Consider the following 20,859-nt stretch of genomic DNA (forward strand, 5'->3'; position numbering starts at 1 on the left):
TGTCTTTGTGTAGGAGTGTGTGCCTGTGCGTGTGCGTGTCTTTGTGTTTGTCTGTGTCTTTCTGTCTGTGTGAGTGTCTTTGTATGTGAGAGTGTGTGAGAGAGTATGTGTGTGAGAGGGTGAGTGTGTGTTAGTGTGTGAGCTTGTTTGTGTGTGTTAGAGTCTGTGTAAGATTGTGAGTGTGTGTTAGTGTGTGTTAGAGTATGTGTCTGAGAGAGTATGTGTCTCAGATAGAGAGTGTGTGTCTGAGATAGAGAATGTGTGTCTGAGATAAAGAGTGTGTGTGAGATAGAGAGTGTGTGTGTGTGTTAGATAGAGAGTGTGTGTGTGAGATAGAAAGTGTGTGTGTGAGATAGCGTGTGTGTGTGAGATAGAGAGTGTGTCTGAGATAGAGAGTGTTTGTCTGAGATAGAGAGTGTGTGTCTGAGATAGAGAGTGTGTGTCTGAGATAGAGAGTGTGTGTCTGAGGTAGAGAGTGTGTGTCTGAGGTAGAGAGTGTGTGTCTGAGATAGAGAGTGTGTGTCTGAGATAGAGAGTGCATGTCTGAGATAGAGAGTGTGTGTGTGAGAGAGTGTGTGTGTGTGTGTGAGATAGAGAGTGCATGTCTGAGATAGAGAGTGTGTGTGAGATAGAGAGAGTGTGTGAGTGATAGTGTGTGTGTGTGAGAGTGTGTGAGTGTGAGATAGAGAGTGTGTGAGTGTGAATATTTATGTGCGAGTTTGTGATTTTGTGCTATTATTCATAGTGTGTACTTGGCATACATTTTTTTGCTGTGCTGTGCAGCAAGAGTGTTTGGGTTTGGCCTGAACTATAGGTGGCGGCAACCCTACCCTGCTAGCTAAACCTAACAGACACAGATATAACAATAAAAATAAATTTTTTTGTATGACATAGAAACATGTTGCAATTGTCCAGTGGGATCCTAAGAGGAAAACAGCTGCTGTAGGTTGTGAGGTGTTTTTCTGTCCACCAGATTTCAGAGATCTGCAAGTAGAGGTACAATTTAAATTGTGAGTGGAATATAATTTAAATGATCATTGTGGAAATTTGTGTAATAGTATACACTATGTGTTACCCTCTTGTTCCGTGTGCGGCCGGAGCCGCTGATTTTAGCGTTGTGCAACGGTACAAAAAGGGTGAATTTAGCACCCTTTTGTACATGTTTGATCAATGAAACTCCCCTTGATTTTTAGTGATGGTAAATCCTAGCGTTTGTTAAATGCTTGGCTTTACCATCACTTTAAACCACATTTTTCTACACATTTATTTAAATAACAAACAAACAGTTTATATGTATTTAAATAAGTCTAATGCATTATTTTAATATGCTTTACATGTGTTCTGTTGTGCTTTTATTGTGGCCCTAATACTTTACTTCAAGGGGATATTTATCAAGCCATCAACCGCAAATACGCCGGAATTCCGCAGCGTAATTGTTGCTAACTTGATCTGACCTAGTTATCAAAGCCTACAGACCGGCAAAAGTTGAAATTTGTGACATAACATACGATCCGACGGTCTCAATCCGACGCAGATCGATGCTTACGTCATTACAGAAGTTCCGAATACACATTCTGCTCTATCAGAAATTTGATAAATGGGAAAAAGTGTCAAACAGGTACGCTCGTGGCTATTCTGGCCCAGCGTACCTGGTTTTCAATCCGCCACCATGGAGGCCGCGGATGTCATAGAAATCAATGGGAGTCTGAAAGCAGCGACATCTTATGTTCGATGCTGCCAGATATCCCATTGATTTCTATGGTTGAAAACAAGTTATGTTTACACCTAACACCCTAACATAAGCCCCGAGTCTAAACACCCCTAATCTGCCGCCCCAACATCGACGCCACCTACATAATGTTATTAACCCCTATTCCGCCGTTCCCCGACATCGCCGCTACCTAAATAAAGTTATTAACCCCTATCCCACCGCTCCCAGACACCACCGCAACCTAAATAAAGTTATTAACCCCTATCCCGCCGCTCCCGGACTCCGCGGCCACTAAATAAACGTATTAACCCCTAAACCTCTGGCCTCCCACATCACTACCACTAACTAAACCTATTAACCCCTAAACCGCCAGCCCCCCACATCGCCATAAACTAAATTAAGCAATTAACCCCTTAACCTAGCAACCCGCTAACTTTAAATTAAAATTACAACATCCCTATCTTAAAATAAATTTAAACTTACCTGTAGAATTAAAATAAACTATTTTTAAAATATTAATTAACCTACCCTAACTATTATACTACAATTAAATTAAACTAGCAATTAAATAAACTAATTTACATATTAAGAAAACCTAACCCTACTAAAATTATTTAAATCTACCATTAAACCTTATTACAAATTACTAAATTACCCCAAAAAATAAACGCTGTTACAAAAAATAAAAAACACTAAATTACGAAAATAAACAAAACACATTATCAAAAATAAAAAAGAATTACACCTAATCTAATAGCCCTATCAAAATAAAAAAAAGCCCCCCCCTAAATAAAAAACCCCTAGCCTACAATAAACTACCAATGGCCCTTAAAAGGGCCTTTTGTGGGGCATTGCCCCAAAGAAATCAGCTCTTTTACCTGTAAAAAAAAAAAATACAAACACCCTCCAGTAAAACCCACCACCCAACCAACCAACCCCCCCAAATAAAAAACCTATCTAAAATAACCTAAGCTCCCCATTGCCCTGAAAAGGGCATTTGTATGGGCATTGCCCTTAAAAGGGCATTTAGCTCTTTTACTTGCCCAGATCTTAATCTAAAAATAAAACCCACCCAAAAAAACCTTAAATAAACCTAACACTAACCCTCGACGATCCACTTACAGTTATTGAAGTCCCGCTTGAAGGATCCATCCAGCCGGCAAGAAGTCTTCATCCAGCCGGCAAGAAGTCTTCATCCGGGCGGCATCTTCCATCTTCATCCAGCCGGCGAAGTCCTCATCCATGCGGCAAGAAGTCTTCATCCAGACTGCATCTTCTATCTTCATCCATCTGGCGCGGAGTGGGTCCATCCTGAAGACATCGGCACGGATCTCCTCTTCATACGGTCGCCGCCGTAAACTGGAACTTCAATGCAAGTGACGTCATCCAAGATGGCGTCCCTTGCATTCCTATTGGCTGAAAGATTTCAATCAGCCAATAGGATTAGAACTGCTAAAATCCTATTGGCTTTTCCAATCAGCCAATAGGATTTGAGTAGCTCTCATCCTATTGGCTGATTGGATGGATCCTTCAAGCGGGACTTCAGTAACTGTAAGTGGATCGTTGGGGGTTAGTGTTAGGTTTATTTAAGGTTTTTTTGGGTGGGTTTTAATTTTAGATTAGGGTCTGGGCAGGTAAAATAGCTAAATGCCCTTTTAAGGGCAATGCCCATACAAATGCCCTTTTCAGGGCAATGGGGAGCTTAGGTTATTTTAGATTTTTTTATTTTTTTTATTTGGGGGGGTTGGTTGGGTGGTGGGTTTTACTGTTGGGGGGTGTTTGTATTATTTTTTTACAGGTAAAAGAGCTGATTTCTTTGGGGCAATGCCCCACAAAAGGCCCTTTTAAGGGCCATTGGTAGTTTATTGTAGGCTAGGGTTTTTTTTATTTTGGGGAGGCTTTTTTATTTTGATAGGGCTATTATGGTTTTTTTCCGTAATTTAGTGTTTTTTATTTTTTGTAATTTAGCGTTTATTTTTTTTGGTAATTTGTAATAAGGTTTAATAGTAGATTTAAATAATTTTAGTAGGGTTAGGTTTTTTAATATGTAATGTAGTTTATTTAATTACTAGTTTAATTTAATTGTAGTATAATAGTTAGGGTAGGTTAATTAATATTTTATATATAGTTTATTTTAATTCTACAGGTAGGTTTAAATTTATTTTAAGACAGGGATGTTGTAATTTTAATTTAAAGTTAGCGGGTTGTTAGGTTTAGGGGTTAATTGCTTAATTTAGTTTATGGCGATGTGGGGGGCAGGCGGTTTAGGGGTTTATAGGTTTAGTTAGTGGTAGTGATGTGGGAGGCCAGAGGTTTAGGGGTTAATACATTTATTTAGTGGCGGAGGGATCCGGGAGCGGCGGGATAGGGGTTAATAACTTTATTTAGGTTGCGGCGGGGTCCGGGAGCAGCGGGATAGGGGTTAATAACTTTATTTAGGTTGTGGTGGGGTCCGGGAGCGGCGGGATAGGGGTTAAACATTTTAGTATAGTGGCGGTGTTTAGTGACAGGGTATAAATAAAGTTGGTAAAAAGCTGAATAGACGCGAGATCGATGACTGCTAGTTAACAACAGTCCGATGCTCATCGCCCCGTACTTGGTGCGCGTCTTTTTTTTATAAATATGGAGAGCGATGTTAGGCGAGCGTATTGGTGCCGGCGAATGCAACAAAGTTGAGGCTTTGATCAATATCCCCCCAAGCCTCAAGTTACGCTAATATTTTTGGTGTTGTTAACTCAAAACATTTAATATGAGCAATGTTTTGCACGGCTGACCCATCCATTGAAAGTATAGGGTGTGCTAAAGAGATGTTGGCCAAGCTAAACAATCTCTAGTATATTCTGTTTTATTATGGACTTGTTATACCAGGTTGTGCGCAATTCTTAGCATTGGCCCGGAATATTGATAGCTCACCCTTCACTATCAATAGTACTCTACTTGTATTCTAGGCCAAAATGTACCTATTAGATTCAATTATGTTGGGCATAAAAGTAAATCAGTCAAGGTTACATTTTGAAAGCATTAAGCTAGCAACTAATACCCTGCATCTAAACATTCTAGACCTATTCAGCAGGTCTGTCGCTTACTATACAGGTGTTTGTATCAATACCATTGTAGAGTGAAATTAACCTTTTCACAGCTAGACAGCGCTAGTTCATGTATGCCATATAGATCTAAGTCTGTCAAAAGAACTGAAATAAGGGGGCAGTGTTCAGAGGCTTAGATACAAGGTAATCACAAAGTATATTATTAATAAAACTGTTGGTTATGCAAAACAGGGAGATGAAAAATAAAGAGATGATCTATCTTTTTAAACAATACAAATTACAGGGGCCGATTTATCAAGCTCCTTCAGCCTCGCCGGAAACAGAAGTTATGAAGCAGCGGTCTAAAGACCGCTGCTCCATAAAATGTCTGCCTGCTCTGAGGCCGCGGACAGAAATCGACAGAAATCAACCCGATCCAATACGATCGGGTTGATTGACACCCCCTGCTAGCGGTCGATTGGCCGCAAATCTGCAGGGGGCGGCATTGCACAGCAGTTCACAAGAACTGCTGGTGCAATGATAAATGCCGAGAGCGTATGCATTTATCGATGTGCAGCGGACATGATACGCTACATTGTATCATGTCCGCTCGCACTATGATAAATCTACCCCATAGAGTAGACTGTCCATTTAAGAGCGAGGCTTACAAAATGACAGAAATAAAAATGATGGAGTCATTACCTTTAAAAAATCCTTAATGACTCCTAGCTGTCAATGGGTTAACAGTGCAGTGACCTGCAGTGCTACAATATAGCATGAGTTAAAGGGACACTGAACCCAAATTTTTTCTTTCATGATTCAGATAGAGCAGGCAATTTTAAGCAATTTTCTAATTTACTCCTATTATCATTTTTTCTTCATTCTCTTGCTATCTTTATTTGAAAAGCAAGAATGTAAGTTTAGAAGCCAGCCCATTTTTGGTTCACAACCTGGGTTGTCTTGCTGATTGGACAGCACCAATAAACAAGTGCTGATCAGTGTCTGAACTAAAAATTGTCTGACTCCTTAGCTTAGATGCCTTCTTTTTCAAATAAAGATAGTAAGAGAACGAAGAAAATTTGATAAAAGGAGTAAATTTGAAAGTTGCTTAAAATTGCATGCTCTATCGGAATCATGAAAGTAAAAAATGTGGGTTCAGTATCCCTTTAAGTGATCTGTGGTACAGTGGTTTCCGCTCTAATTTGCTTTATACAGCAGATGTTGGAACAATGTCTGAAGATCTGACCACCTTCTAAATTAAATCCTTTATACTGTTATAAAATATTGGCTCTCTTCAAGGAATAAAAGTCTGAATCAGTAAAATGCTAAATCCTTTATAACTACCAGGAAATGAAACTGCTCCTATATGTCTATATACAAGAAAAATGTTTCCATTAAAGAAATTTCCCATGAACTAACAAGAGTATTCTTTCCCTGACTGATATATTCCTCTACTCCATATAACTGAATTAGTAGAACCTTGATACTTTTTTTAAGTGCAGAGGAAAACTAATTGATTATCACTAATTTAATCTCAATTAAATGAAAGTATCTATGCAGTAAAGTGCTGTGAAGAGCTTGTCTCACCAGAAACCAAACATTTTTTAAATTAAAAAAAAAGAAGCATAAAACGTATGTTGATTCTGTTTCCCATTACACATTCTGGTCTGTTTTTTTTTTTCTTTTCCCTCAGCCCTTTAATTGACAAGGACTTTCTTTTTTTTTTTTTTTGCAAGCAAATTACATCAGACTACCATGGTGCCTTATCTCTGTCTCTGTAGCAAGGAAACTTGTTTTCTGAATGGAAACATTAGGGACTCAATCACAATTGAAGCATTAAAAGGAATTTAAAAACAAAACAAAACTGTTTACTTTTTTAACTAAGCTAATCTTGTTGGTAACTTTTAGTCAGTCTAGGCCTATTCTGAAGGTGTTAGAATTCATGGACTGCTCACTAAGGACCATTTGACCCCAATCTCAAAAACTAATGTTGCAATAAAATATCTGACATTTATATAAAACTACCCATAAAAAAAATCAATCTTTGCTCGGATCCCCACATTAACACATTATCAATGATTATTGATGTCTTGCATTAAGTATACTCCCACCACAATTAACCCTTACTGTAAGCCTTCACCACAGTTATCTTCTGTGTAAACTAACTGCATATTACCACCCTACACCCATCTCTCAAAAAACTGTCCACAAAGCATTATCCAAAAATTCACTTTGTTATCAATAATGGTACCCCAACACGCCTTGGATTCCAATTAGTACAAGTTATCCAGCTGCAGAGGGGTGTCTGGCCAGTAAGAGGTTATTGTGGTTAAGAGATTAAAATTTTAGCACAGTAAAGGGACCATAAAATCCATATTTTTGTCATGATTTAGATAAACATAAATTTTAAACAACTTTCCAATTTACTTATATTATCAAGTTTTCTTTGTTTTCTTTTTATCCTTTGTTGAAAAGCAGAAAGGTAAACTCAGAAGTGTGCACATGTCTGGAGAACTATATAGGTTTTGCAAGAATGTTATACATTAACAAGAACACTAGCCTTGGGCAGGGGGCACAAGGGATTGGACAGAGACAAACACATACATCCCCACACACTCACATCAAACATATACAGCCCGTCACAAATTTACATTACACACATACAGAAGCCCACTCACACAACACTCATCACAAACATACAACCTCCCACTCACACAACTCTCAAACTCTCATCATATACATACAACCTCCTACTCACACAAAACTCTTCACACACATAAAATCTCTCAGTCACACAACACTCATGACACACTTACAAACTGCCACCCACACAACTCTCATCACACACATACAATCTCTCACTCACACAACACTCATCACACACATACAACCTCCCACTCACACAACGCTCAAACTCTCATAACACACATACAATCTCTCACTCACACAACACTCATCACACACACATACAATCTCTCACTCACACAACACTCATCACACACATACAATCTCTCACTCACACAACACTCATCACACACATACAACCTCCCACTCACACAACTCCTAAACTCTCATAACACACATACAATCTCTCACTCACACAACTCTAATAACACACATACAATCTCTCACTCACACAACAGTCATCACACACATACAACCTCCCACTCACACAACTCTCATAACACACATACAATCTCTCACTCACACAACACTCATCACACACGTACAACCTCCCACTCACACAACTCTCATCACAAACATACAATCTCTCACTCACACAACACTCATCACACACATACAATCTCCCACTCACACAACTCTCATCACACACATACAATCTCTCACTCACACAACACTCATCACACACATACAAACTGCCACTCACACAACTCTCATCACACACATACAATCTCTCACTCACACAACACTCATCACACACATACAACCTCCCACTCACACAATGCTCAAACTCTCATAACACACATACAATCTTTCACTCACACAACACTCATCATACACACATACAATCTCTCGCTCACACAACACTCATCACACACATACAATCTCTCCCTCACACAACACTCATCACACACATACAAACTGCCACTCACACAACTCTTATCACACACATACAATCTCTCACTCTCACAACACTCATCACACACATACAAACTCTCACTCACACAACACTCATCACACACATACAACCTCCCACTCACACAACACTCATCACACACATACAATCTCTCACTTAATCAACACTCATCACACACCTACAACCTCCCACTCACATAACTCTCATCACACACATACAATCTCTTACTCACATAACACTCATCCACACACATTTGAGACAATAACAGACTCTATTAATGAGTCTGTAACACCTTGACAAGGTTTTGTTTTTGAGACCACCTCCCCCTTTTCATCCTCATTATTGACTTTCTAATAGAGAGTGATCTGGCCTATATGGTCTTCCTCAGTCTCCATTACAAACTCCCTACAGGCCCCCCAGAGCAACAGATCCCGCAAATTACTAATCCCAGCAAAGAGGTATCTACTAAAGGTTGCTGCCCTAAGTCTCCTTGAGTCAAACCCTAAGGGTTGTTAATTCTTTACTGTTGCATAGTCCAGGAGCATGCACAAGTCTTGAGCACTATTGACAATTACTGTAGTGCTTAAGACACAAGCTTGCTCTTAAGCCTCATGGAAATGAGCTAAGTTTTAAAGGGACAGTTAACACCAGAATTGTTGTTGTTTAAAAAAAAAGATAATCCCTTTATCACCCATACCCCAGTTTTGCATAACCAACACAGTTATATTAATATATGTTTTACTTCTGTAATTACGTTGTATCTAAGCCTCTGCAAACTGCCACCTTATTTCAGTTCTGATAGACTTGCATTTTAGCCAATCAGTGCTGAATCCTAGGTAACTTCACGTGCGTGAGCTCAATGTTATCTATATGACACACATGAACTAACACCCTCTAGTGGTGAAAAACTCTCAAAGTGCTTTCACATAAGGTCTAAGAAATTAGCATATGAGCCTACCTAGGTTTAGCTTTCAACTAAGAATACTAAGAGAACAAAGCAAAATTGGTGATAAAAGTAAATTGTAAAGTTTTTTAAAATGACATGCCCTATCTGAATCATGAAAGTTTATTTTGGACTTGACTGTCCTTTTAACAAAGGATACCAAGAGATAGAGGTAAATGTGTCAATAGAAGTGAATAGGGACATTTTTTTAAATTGCATGTTTTCTGGGAATCATAACTTCCATATTCATTTAAGGATTCTGCCTTTGAAACAAACAAAAGAGGGTCAAATGGCTAAATCTGGTTTAGAGCCCCTTGTATTTGGTCTTAGGCCCTGACCTGCCATCTGTTTGGCTACTACCAACCATAAAGTCTAACGTTACATTTTAACATTTGGATTTGCTTTTTTCTCTAGGATGGGATCTTACTGGGTGCGGTGGGAGCCTATGACTGGAATGGAGCTGTTCTTAAGGAGACTAGCAGTGGAAAAGTAATACCAAGAAGAGAATCGTACCTCAGAGAATTTCCTGATGAACTCAAGAACCATGGAGCTTATTTGGGTAAGGTGGGGCCTAAATGTTGGGAAGAGGGTACCTATACTTTAAGGATGTGTCAAATAGACACTGACAGAATGAATAAAAACCTATGGGAATTTTACATGTTACATGGTATATGAAATATATCATATAAATGTGCTATAACTAACACATACCTCATATTAACGCTTACATTTATTCCTATGGCTAATGCTGTTGGATATAAATGTTGGTTATACCCTCTGTATTGCACTTTTGTAACATTTTTATAACTAATAATATTATATAAATACCCTTCCACTGTAACTCCTATATAACCTCTTTCTAACTAGGTGCATAAAATATTCTAGTGCTTTATGTAACCCCCATTTAGAGCTCACTATAAATCCTTTATCTTCATATTATGCCAAATAGCTTCTCCATGTAACTACTGTTTTTTATCCATATATCTCTTACCATTACCTCTTATAACCTTTTTGCTGTAAAACCACCTAATTCTCCATATTCTCTCTCACTTTCCCTTATTTTATTTCTCCATGAAACCTTCACTAGAACTCTCTCAATTGTTGCATATAAGCTTTCCCAGAAGACCATGTACCCCAAATTTAGCACACACAAATCTTAAAGGTGCTAGCCGCCGTGAATTAAGTGTAAGGTAGTGTCTTTGTTATATTTCCAGAGCAATGAGAGCTGTAAAGGAAGAATTAAAAACAAAATTAAGGTGGAAACAGGTGGAAGAACGTGAGATCCTCACCAGAAACCCCTTATTATATTTGGTTGTGTGATCAACAGTTTGCACCCCCAAATGTTATTGGCTGGACAGGTCCGTCACTGTGTCTCAATATAATTATTTCCAGTGTTCAATATCACCTATCTTTAGAACTCATCCAATTGTTCCATACGTAGTATCTCCCTACATAGTATCTCCCTATAAATCTGCTCATTGCTCTTTATAGCCTCTGCCTATTGCTCCATATACCCTCCCCTCTAACTCCTCACATTATGCTATAAATCCTGCATATCCAATTTTCATGATGTCTGCTAATCTATAATTTCTTTATTATTATATAAATGCCAGAGATTTAGAGCGAAAGTGTTACAGCAACATGTGGGTTAATGCCATGCTCTGAATCTTCATTTAGGGTTTGGAACTATGCTTGGAAAATCTGGAGGGGGAAATAAGTGTTTTAAATGCGCAACATCCAGGATAGATCTTATTTCTCTGGGTCCTGTGGAAAGCCAGTCTGGCCCCATGCCCAGAGCTGCTCACCGCATTACAGGCCCCAGCGCTTGCTTCTGGGGGACATATGAGAGCTTAGAGCTGCTCCTGGAATTAGGAATTGTCTTACCCCCATATTCCAAACTTGTACAATAATGTTATGGAAGGCAGAAAGCCAGCTGCCTGGAGCCAAGAGACGCACTGAAATCCTCAGCTGGCTGGGGCATCATCCAGTCTTCTGTATTCCTCACCTTAGCTATTTTTTAGTGAGATCTATAGAACTGTATTTCAGGAGTACTGTGACAGGTCAGTAATAGGATAGGTAGAGAAGAGATGTCTTTTTATATCTGGGGGCTTTAAAAAAAAAAAATGTATCCACTTTATTGTACAAAGTGGGAAATACAACTGCAAAAGTTGTCATTCTATTTTGCTTTAAATTTCCTCTCTTTTCTATATTGCTTTTATGTAAATAATGCGCTTAGTAGTTCTAGACGTGCATTCAGCAGTTCCGTTCCAAAAAGAGACGAATGTCGTGAGAGTCTATTTTCTGCATTCATGGGTGAATGAAACTGTCGAATGCACATGCTTAGTGCTTTCCCCTTTCTAGATGTGCCAAAAAGCAAATTCTGTAACTTAAAGAGACAGTAAAGTTAAAATTAAACTCTCATTATTTAGATAGAACAGACAATTTTAAACAGCTTTCCAAATGACTCCTGTTATCAAATTTGCTTTGTTCTCTTGATATCTTTTACTGAAGAGTAAAAGTAGGTAGGTTCATAAGAGCTCAGCAGTGTGCACGTGTCTTTAGTACTCTATGGCAGCAGTAATTTGCAACATTGTATAACAAAGCTACAAATAATGTTGCAAAACACTGCTGCCATATAAACTATTATAACCCTACCTAGCTTTACTCTTCAATAAAAGATACCAAGAGAACGAAGCAAATTTGATAACAAATTTTACCCGCAGCGTTGCCCATGGGTACAAGGATAACAGTACAGTGGAGAAACAATACGATAAGACACAAAATTTTACAGACAAATACAGGGGGAATTGAGGGCCCTGTTCCCGTGGGAACTTATAATCTAGATGGGTAGGAGGATTGGAAACAGGAGGTGGGGACTGCAGAGGTGAGAATGATATTAGCGAGGAGATAGAGGGCAACTGTTAGTTAATTGAAGTTAGTTTGTTAATAAGTCGGGTGATAAGCTTCCCTGAACAGAAAGGTCTTTAGGGAACGTTTAAAGGAGGAGAGGTTAGGGGCAAGTCTGACATCTCGAGGAAGTGCGTTCCAGAGGGTTGGTGCCGCACGAGAGAAGTCCTGTAATCTAGAATGAGAGGAGGTGATGGTAGAGGACGCAAGAAGCAGGTCGTTGTTGGATCTTAGGGGACGGGCAGGAGTATATTTGTTGATGAGTGAGGACAGGTAGGGTGGGGCAGCATTGGTGAGGGCTTTGTAGGTCAGGGTGAGAATTTTGAATTTAGCTCTGTTGTGAATGGGGAGCCAGTGAAGGAACTCACAGAGAGGCGCAGCAGAAACAGATCGTCGAGAGAGGTGGATTAGCCTGGCAGATGCATTTAGGACGGATTGGAGGGGAGAGAGGCGGGAGAGAGGGAGGCCAGTTAGTAAGTTGTTACAGTAGTCAAGTCGGGAAATTACCAGGGAGTGGATGAGCTGTTTGGTAGTTTCAGCACTCAGAAACGGGCGAATTTTGGAGATATTGCATAGGTGGTTGCGGCTCTATCTGAATCATGAAAGTTTAATTTTGACTTTACTGCCCCTTTAATTTCTGGGGGGTTTTAAATGCTGCAAATTGCTTAAATCAGCTATTGATTTGCAGCTTTTTAAATAAAACCAAGCTTACAGAATTTTCTTTTTGGCCTCATAGGGAACATTAAATAATCACAATATTTTAAACAAAAGCAATAGGGTCTCTAATTTCTCTAAACAACTGAATTATACAGAGGTAAGTTTTAAGAAGTAAATAAAAAGTCATTTTTACTATAACAACTAAAATAACTTAAAGGAACAGCATCAAAATGAAGCAGAAACATTTAAACAATGAAGTAATAGCTCTTTAAATGTAATATGTTGTCTGCTTCCTACTAATGATCTTTTACAGACAGGTATTTCTATAAATGCTCATTGGCTGATAGGTGCACACAGTTTTATTGGTGGAGACTGAGACCTCTGCAAGCCTAACAAGAAATTGTTGTTTTTTTTAGGACAGTAACATATATGTTTCAAAATAACGAAAAATGAATGCACTTTATATATAGCTGTTTGAGCAAAAATGAACCCACATCACCAGTGATTTCGGATCTCTGCAGTGGGCATGTGTTTAAAACATGTTTACAAAACATAGAGGACTGGATTACAATAGAGTGCTATTTAACGCTCCCTCTTGAGCCTTAACTGCGCTAGAAGTAAGATTTATGCACGCACTGAGTTGCGCTCGTATTACAAGTTTAAAGTAAATGGTGTTCGCTTGTGCGCTAAAAAGCTGAACTTAGCATATCCTGCGATAACCTATTCTCCCATTGAAGTCAATGGAGCAAAAAAAGTGGGGGGAAAAACGAACACCCTACTCGTGCACAAACCTGATCCCATATTCTCAAGTGCGCTAACCCGTCATGAAAATATTAGTATTTCACATTCCAATGTTCTTCACATAGCAGAATATGTTTTATTTATTCATAAATACACACACATGTATCTCTCTCTCTCTCTCTCTCTCTCTCTATATATATATATATATATATATATATATATATATATATATATATATATATATATATATATAGATATATATATATATATACAGTATATATGATGAATTTTTGCACAAAACACATGATTATATATAAGTATTGATATATACAGATATATATAGGAATATCTATTTATAAATACATAGAACATACTCTGCTATGTGCAGGACATTGGAATGGGAAATATTTACAGTAAATACCCAGTAACACTCATTATTAAATATGAATATAACATAAATATGTTTTTACATGTTTTCATCTATTTAACTGCAAATGGTTTCAATGCACTGTTATAAATGTCTATATATGTGTACATATGTATTTATATGTGTATATATGTTTGTTAATAGATGTATACACATATAAATCCATAAAATCAAATGCTCACACACACACACACACACACACACACACACACACACACACACACACACACATATATATATATATATATATATATATATACACGTGTGTGAAAAAGACGTGATACCCGCGCTGTATTAGTTCTATTAAGTGACGTATAAATATAAATATATGTATATGTACACAGATAATGGTCGCAAATGTGAACAGTAGGATATAATAAATCCCGTATAATATAACTTAAAATAAAATGCAAACACATATGCGTAATAGCACAAGTCCACAGATCTATTTAGATATTCAGAAAGGCAGCTGAAAAAAGATTTGTGGAGACTCCCAACTTGTCTCCACGGATAGAAAGAATATCAGGTAAAAAGAGTTTATATTCTGCGCCTTTCTTCTGCGGATTACAAAGTTGTGGGGCAAAAAACAGCCCCTATATCTAAGGACTTACTTCAGATAACCTCAATCCGTATGAGGTAAGTGATCACCAGAGTATAGATGTTATTCCAGGATCAGTGTAGGTTGTCATCCGTAAGCTGGTTCACTGTTGTAGATGAAACAATATATCCAATGTGCTGAGAAAAACCGGGTTGAGTGCAGAATCTTCGCCACCCAGTCAGATGTCTCAGAGGATATGTGAAAAGGAGACAGACAAAAGTGCCCAACAATAGTGAAGTACGCCTTTATTAAATAAAACATACACACATATAAGCCTCAGATGTCAGCCCACTCACACTAAGCGACCTCAATCAATATGAGGTAAGTTAAAACCCAGTAATAGGACATCAATTGGCGAATCAAATAATGCACCAGCCCTGCAAATAATAATCACTCAGTTGGTACCGTACTGCGTCCCTGACGCGTTTCGAAGTTGCCTTCTTCCTCAGAGGGATAGAAGTACGGAGATACTTACACATACAAATAAAGAGTGATTTAAAAACCCGCGGCGAGTGACCACGGGCGAAATTGCCGTTCACTGATTGGTTACACTAGCTCGCGGTTCATTGGATTAAACTTCCTGATGCGTGATTGGTCTAAACAGGGTCATGTGACCATGTCATGAGACCCGATCGTCTGTACTATTCACACATTTAAGGTGGACCAATACCGCATCATAAGAAACATAGCACAATTGGATAGTAATAAATATATAGAGATAAAAAGACCTTAAATAGATGATGTGACCACTCTATACCATATAATAAAATAGCAATAATACCTAAAATATTATTATTATTGATATAGACAATATTAAAATCAATACAATAAAAATAAAAATATAAGTATAAAAAATATATATATGATGATAATGATAACCAGTGTAATACATGATAATAAAAAGTGGATATGTAGATACATAAATTGGACTTAATAGCTGTAAAAACATATAAATCTATGCATTAAAAATATATATATATATATACATAATTATATGCACCTATATATATATACACACACATACACATACATATATCGATCCAAATATATACATACTAATATTAATCAACAGTATTATACATATTTAAAAAATTAAAACTAGTAATTAGTAATAAATATTCAATCTAAAATATTACTAACATAACTACATAGGGAACAGGATATTATAAAAAATATATATAAAAATATATCAATTGATGTTGATAAGAAATATATTAAATAAAATAAGACAGATATTTTATACTAAAAACGCAGCCAGATCAATATCTTTATTGAGACCTTTTGGTATTTTAGTATCCAGGGTATGTATCCAAAAGGTTTCTCGTTTCCTTAAAGTTAACTCCCTATCTTCATTGGGAGCAAATTTAATAAATTCAATAATAGAACCTTTAAGGCATGATGGATCTTGATTATGAAAGGACAGGTAATGTGCAGATAAATTGTGTGACTTTTCCCCATTCTTTATATTCGTAATATGCTCAAGTAAGCGTTTCTTATAAGCGTTTCTTATAGGGGCGTGTCGTGCGACCTACATATTGTAGGCCACACCCACATTGGAGTAGGTACACGACAAAGTCAGTCAGTTGCAATTTACAAGTGCATTCATCTCTACTTCTTTATTATTTGAGCTAGAGATCACCTTTTTAGTCACTTTATTGCAAGAATAATGGTGGCTGCTGTTCTCAAACCTTTATTAATATCCTAATTCAGTATCGAAATAAAAAAGTAGATACTTTAACTGATCAGATTAAGGATATTAGAGAATGATTAAACATGTTCAGGGGTGATGTATATTATAAGGAACTAGATATTAATAACAAACGGAAAATAGATATTTTTGAAAAAACTGTGGAGAATAAGAAAAAGAATGAATTCCTGAGAGATTATCAGGTAAAGAAAGATCAGAATTCAGCCAGAAATGAAAATGAGGAACATGTAACTGATATGAATGCAGAGGAGGTATGGCATAATGATATTGAAACACATAGGGAAGATTTTGAACAACAATCATTGGATGAATGCATATATTCTCCTGATTATGCTGTAAATAGAGATTTTAATAGTTTTATTAAATTTAATGAAAAACAAAAAGAATTACAAACAAAGGGTAACCAGGTCCAGGATCTGTATAGGAATCCGCATTATATTAAAAATACAAAAGGGAATGGTACTAATAATTTTAATAAATTAAAAGCAACCAACAGGAATTTCTACCAACATCCAAATATAGGTGCTATTCCCAAAAAAGGAACCCAATACACCAATGATTACTATGGGTCCCATCAAAGACGAAATAGTAACACAAATGAAAGAGTTGGAAAGGGTTTCCAATTGGGAAATAAATATGAACCTTTATCGGATGATTACTATCCCAATAGACAACAATATAAACAAAAAGGCAGAAAGATTAGTCAGTCCCATCATTTTTTAGGGGGAAACCAAAGAAAACACTCACATCATACACCTCAAAGAAACATAAGGCAAGAAAAAGAACATTTAAATCACCCACCAATAGAATCACCACAGTGGAGGAGAGTCCCCCCAAAACAACAAAAAATAAGATGGGAAGAAGAAGAAAGAGAGGGTGTGGAGCAGGTAGAAGGGTACAATCCAAAAAGAACAAAGTCAATAACACATTGACGACAAGTGATGTTGGTTTTGTAAAAATTTTTAATCTCTCAAATAGGGTGTTTTCAGATAGGGAATTGGATATTCTGAAAAAAGGTTTATCCTTTGTACCTACCAAGGGCCCAAATTCCTTTGGTCTTTTTATAGATCTACATAAGTACATTAGAAAGTTGACTCTCAAGAGACATTTTGAAAAATCTAAGAAAGATAAAATTGCTCTTTTGGATCAAGCTGATCCAATTAGATTAGATGATCAAGATATAGAAGCCATATTGGCACTTGAAAGCCTATCTGAGGCTAACATACCTCTGGATATAATGAACTCAAATAGGGTGACAGAACAAAATATGGATATTTGTTTATCATATGGGGCTCATACCGATTTTAAACCACCATCTACCTATTTCCCGATACACTCAAGGGGTAATTTTATCCCAGTCTTTGCAAATTTAGTAGAAGAAGAACTAACTAATTTATGTCAAGACTACAAGATAAAGAATGATAATTTGTCTTTAAAAGACAAACAAACTCTTGAGAGTCTTAAACAAGACAAAGAGATAGTTATAAGGGAGGCGGACAAGGGAGGCAGTATTGTGGTCCAAAATAGAACTGAATATATGATGGAGGCATACAAGCTTTTGAATGATATTACAATATATAAAAAAATAGATTCAGATCCTACCGATGTATTCCTTAGGGAATACAGATCACTGCTTGATAAAGCCAAACACCATAAAATATTAAATGATAACGAATGGAAATTTCTGGATCAGAAATATCCAAGATTGGCAACATTCTATCATCTGCCTAAAATACATAAACACGCTACTTGTCCACCTGGTAGACCTATTGTGTCCGGAATTGGTTCATTAACAACGAAACTTTCAGAATATGTGGACACTTATTTACAGCCCTTGGTTCCCCTCCTGAAATCTTTCTTAAGGGATACACCTCATACCCTGCAAAAGGTTACTAATATAAAATGGGAACCACATTATAAATGGGTCTCTCTTGATGTCAGTGCCCTTTATACCAACATACCCCATACCCTAGGTATAAAGGCAATTGAGTTTTGGCTGGACTCCTTAACTAAACTTGACAACAACCGTAAGGCTTTCATTTTGGAATCAATTAAATTTATATTAGAAAGAAACTACTTTTGTTTCAATGAGGAATTTTTCTTACAGGTAAGCGGAACGGCAATGGGCACTAAATTTGCCCCCAGTTTCGCGAACCTTTATATGGGATTCTGGGAGGAACAACAAATATGGGCAAACAACCCTTATTCGGAATGTATTGTCACTTGGATGAGATTCATTGACGATATTTTACTTATTTGGAAGGGTGACAATGATTCTCTAAAAAACTTCATGATGTATATTAATAACAATGAATACAATCTCAAATTTACAGATAAAATAAACAGTAGTGAGATTGAATTTCTAGATCTTGTCCTCTATCATCATGATGGCAAAATCCTGAGTAAATTATATAAAAAACCGACTGACAGCAATGGATATTTAAACGCAAAGAGCTGTCATAATCCAAGTTGGATTAATAATATCCCTTATGGCCAGTTTCAACGTCTGAGGAGAAACTGCAGCAAAATAGAGGACTTCATAAGGGAATCAATGATATTGAAAGAAAAATTTCGTGCCAAAGGATATTCTGAAAAAGTAGTTGATATTGCGTACAATAAGGCTAAGGATCTGGATAGAAATGTTCTACTATTTGGGGATACCCATACACAAACTCATGAGGAAGGATTACAGACTAATAAAATTGAGAATACTACGACTAAGAGAAAAAAGACTGGAGTAAATATGATTACCACATACAATGAGGGAGCTGCAGACATCAAGAAAATCTTCAAAAAACATTGGCACATACTAAAAAAAGATAAACTACTTGATGACATAACTAGTATGGGGCCAAGTATGATTTTTAGAAAAAATAAAAACCTGAAATCAATATTAGCTCCGAGTAAACTAAAGAAACCTGTATCCAAGACTAATTGGTTAGAAAGAAGATCAATTGGTTTCTTTAAATGCAACAGAGCAAATTGTATATCATGCAGCCACCATTATTCTTGCAATAAAGTGACTAAAAAGGTGATCTCTAGCTCAAATAATAAAGAAGTAGAGATTAATGCACTTGTAAATTGCAGAACTGACTTCGTCGTGTACCTACTCCAATGTGGGTGTGGCCTACAATATTTAGGTCGCACGACACGCCCCTATAAGAAACGCTTACTTGAGCATATTACGAATATAAAGAATGGGGAAAAGTCACACAATTTATCTGCACATTACCTGTCCTTTCATAATCAAGATCCATCATGCCTTAAAGGTTCTATTATTGAATTTATTAAATTTGCTCCCAATGAAGATAGGGAGTTAACTTTAAGGAAACGAGAAACCTTTTGGATACATACCCTGGATACTAAAATACCAAAAGGTCTCAATAAAGATATTGATCTGGCTGCGTTTTTAGTATAAAATATCTGTCTTATTTTATTTAATATATTTCTTATCAACATCAATTGATATATTTTTATATATATTTTTTATAATATCCTGTTCCCTATGTAGTTATGTTAGTAATATTTTAGATTGAATATTTATTACTAATTACTAGTTTTAATTTTTTAAATATGTATAATACTGTTGATTAATATTAGTATGTATATATTTGGATCGATGTATGTATGTATATATATATAGGTGCATATAATTATGTATATATATATATTTTTTTTTTTAATGCATAGATTTATATGTTTTTACAGCTATTAAGTCCAATTTATGTATCTACATATCCACTTTTTATTATCATGTATTATACTGGTTATCATTATCATCATATATATATTTTTTATACTTATATTTTTATTTTTATTGTATTGATTTTAATATTGTCTATATCAATAATAATAATATTTTAGGTATTATTGCTATTTTATTATATGGTATAGAGTGGTCACATCATCTATTTAAGGTCTTTTTATCTCTATATATTTATTACTATCCAATTGTGCTATGTTTCTTATGATGCGGTATTGGTCCACCTTAAATGTGTGAATAGTACAGACGATCGGGTCTCATGACATGGTCACATGACCCTGTTTAGACCAATCACGCATCAGGAAGTTTAATCCAATGAACCGCGAGCTAGTGTAACCAATCAGTGAACGGCAATTTCGCCCGTGGTCACTCGCCGCGGGTTTTTAAATCACTCTTTATTTGTATGTGTAAGTATCTCCGTACTTCTATCCCTCTGAGGAAGAAGGCAACTTCGAAACGCGTCAGGGACGCAGTACGGTACCAACTGAGTGATAATTATTTGCGGGGCTGGTGCATTATTTGATTCGCCAATTGATGTCCTATTACTGGGTTTTAACTTACCTCATATTGATTGAGGTCGCTTAGTGTGAGTGGGCTGACATCTGAGGCTTATATGTGTGTATGTTTTATTTAATAAAGGCGTACTTCACTATTGTTGGGCACTTTTGTCTGTCTCCTTTTCACATATCCTCTGAGACATCTGACTGGGTGGCGAAGATTCTGCACTCAACCCGGTTTTTCACAGCACATTGGATATATTGTTTCATCTACAACAGTGAA

At 36.7% G+C, this 20,859-nt stretch overlaps 1 protein-coding gene across 3 annotated transcripts in view; it reads left to right on the forward strand.

The window, feature by feature from the left end:
* The window catches only part of ITGA11 (integrin subunit alpha 11), a 245,237-nt gene that overhangs the window by 85,579 nt on the left and 138,799 nt on the right, over nucleotides 1-20,859 (forward strand). For all 3 annotated transcript variants that reach the window (XM_053718501.1, XM_053718502.1, XM_053718503.1), the window contains one exon: nucleotides 9,693-9,837. In XM_053718501.1, the coding sequence (XP_053574476.1) occupies nucleotides 9,693-9,837 (145 nt within the window). The remainder of the gene's footprint in view (nucleotides 1-9,692; nucleotides 9,838-20,859) is intronic.

Source organism: Bombina bombina, chromosome 6 (assembly GCF_027579735.1).
Source record: "Bombina bombina isolate aBomBom1 chromosome 6, aBomBom1.pri, whole genome shotgun sequence".
Lineage (NCBI taxonomy): Eukaryota > Metazoa > Chordata > Amphibia > Anura > Bombinatoridae > Bombina > Bombina bombina.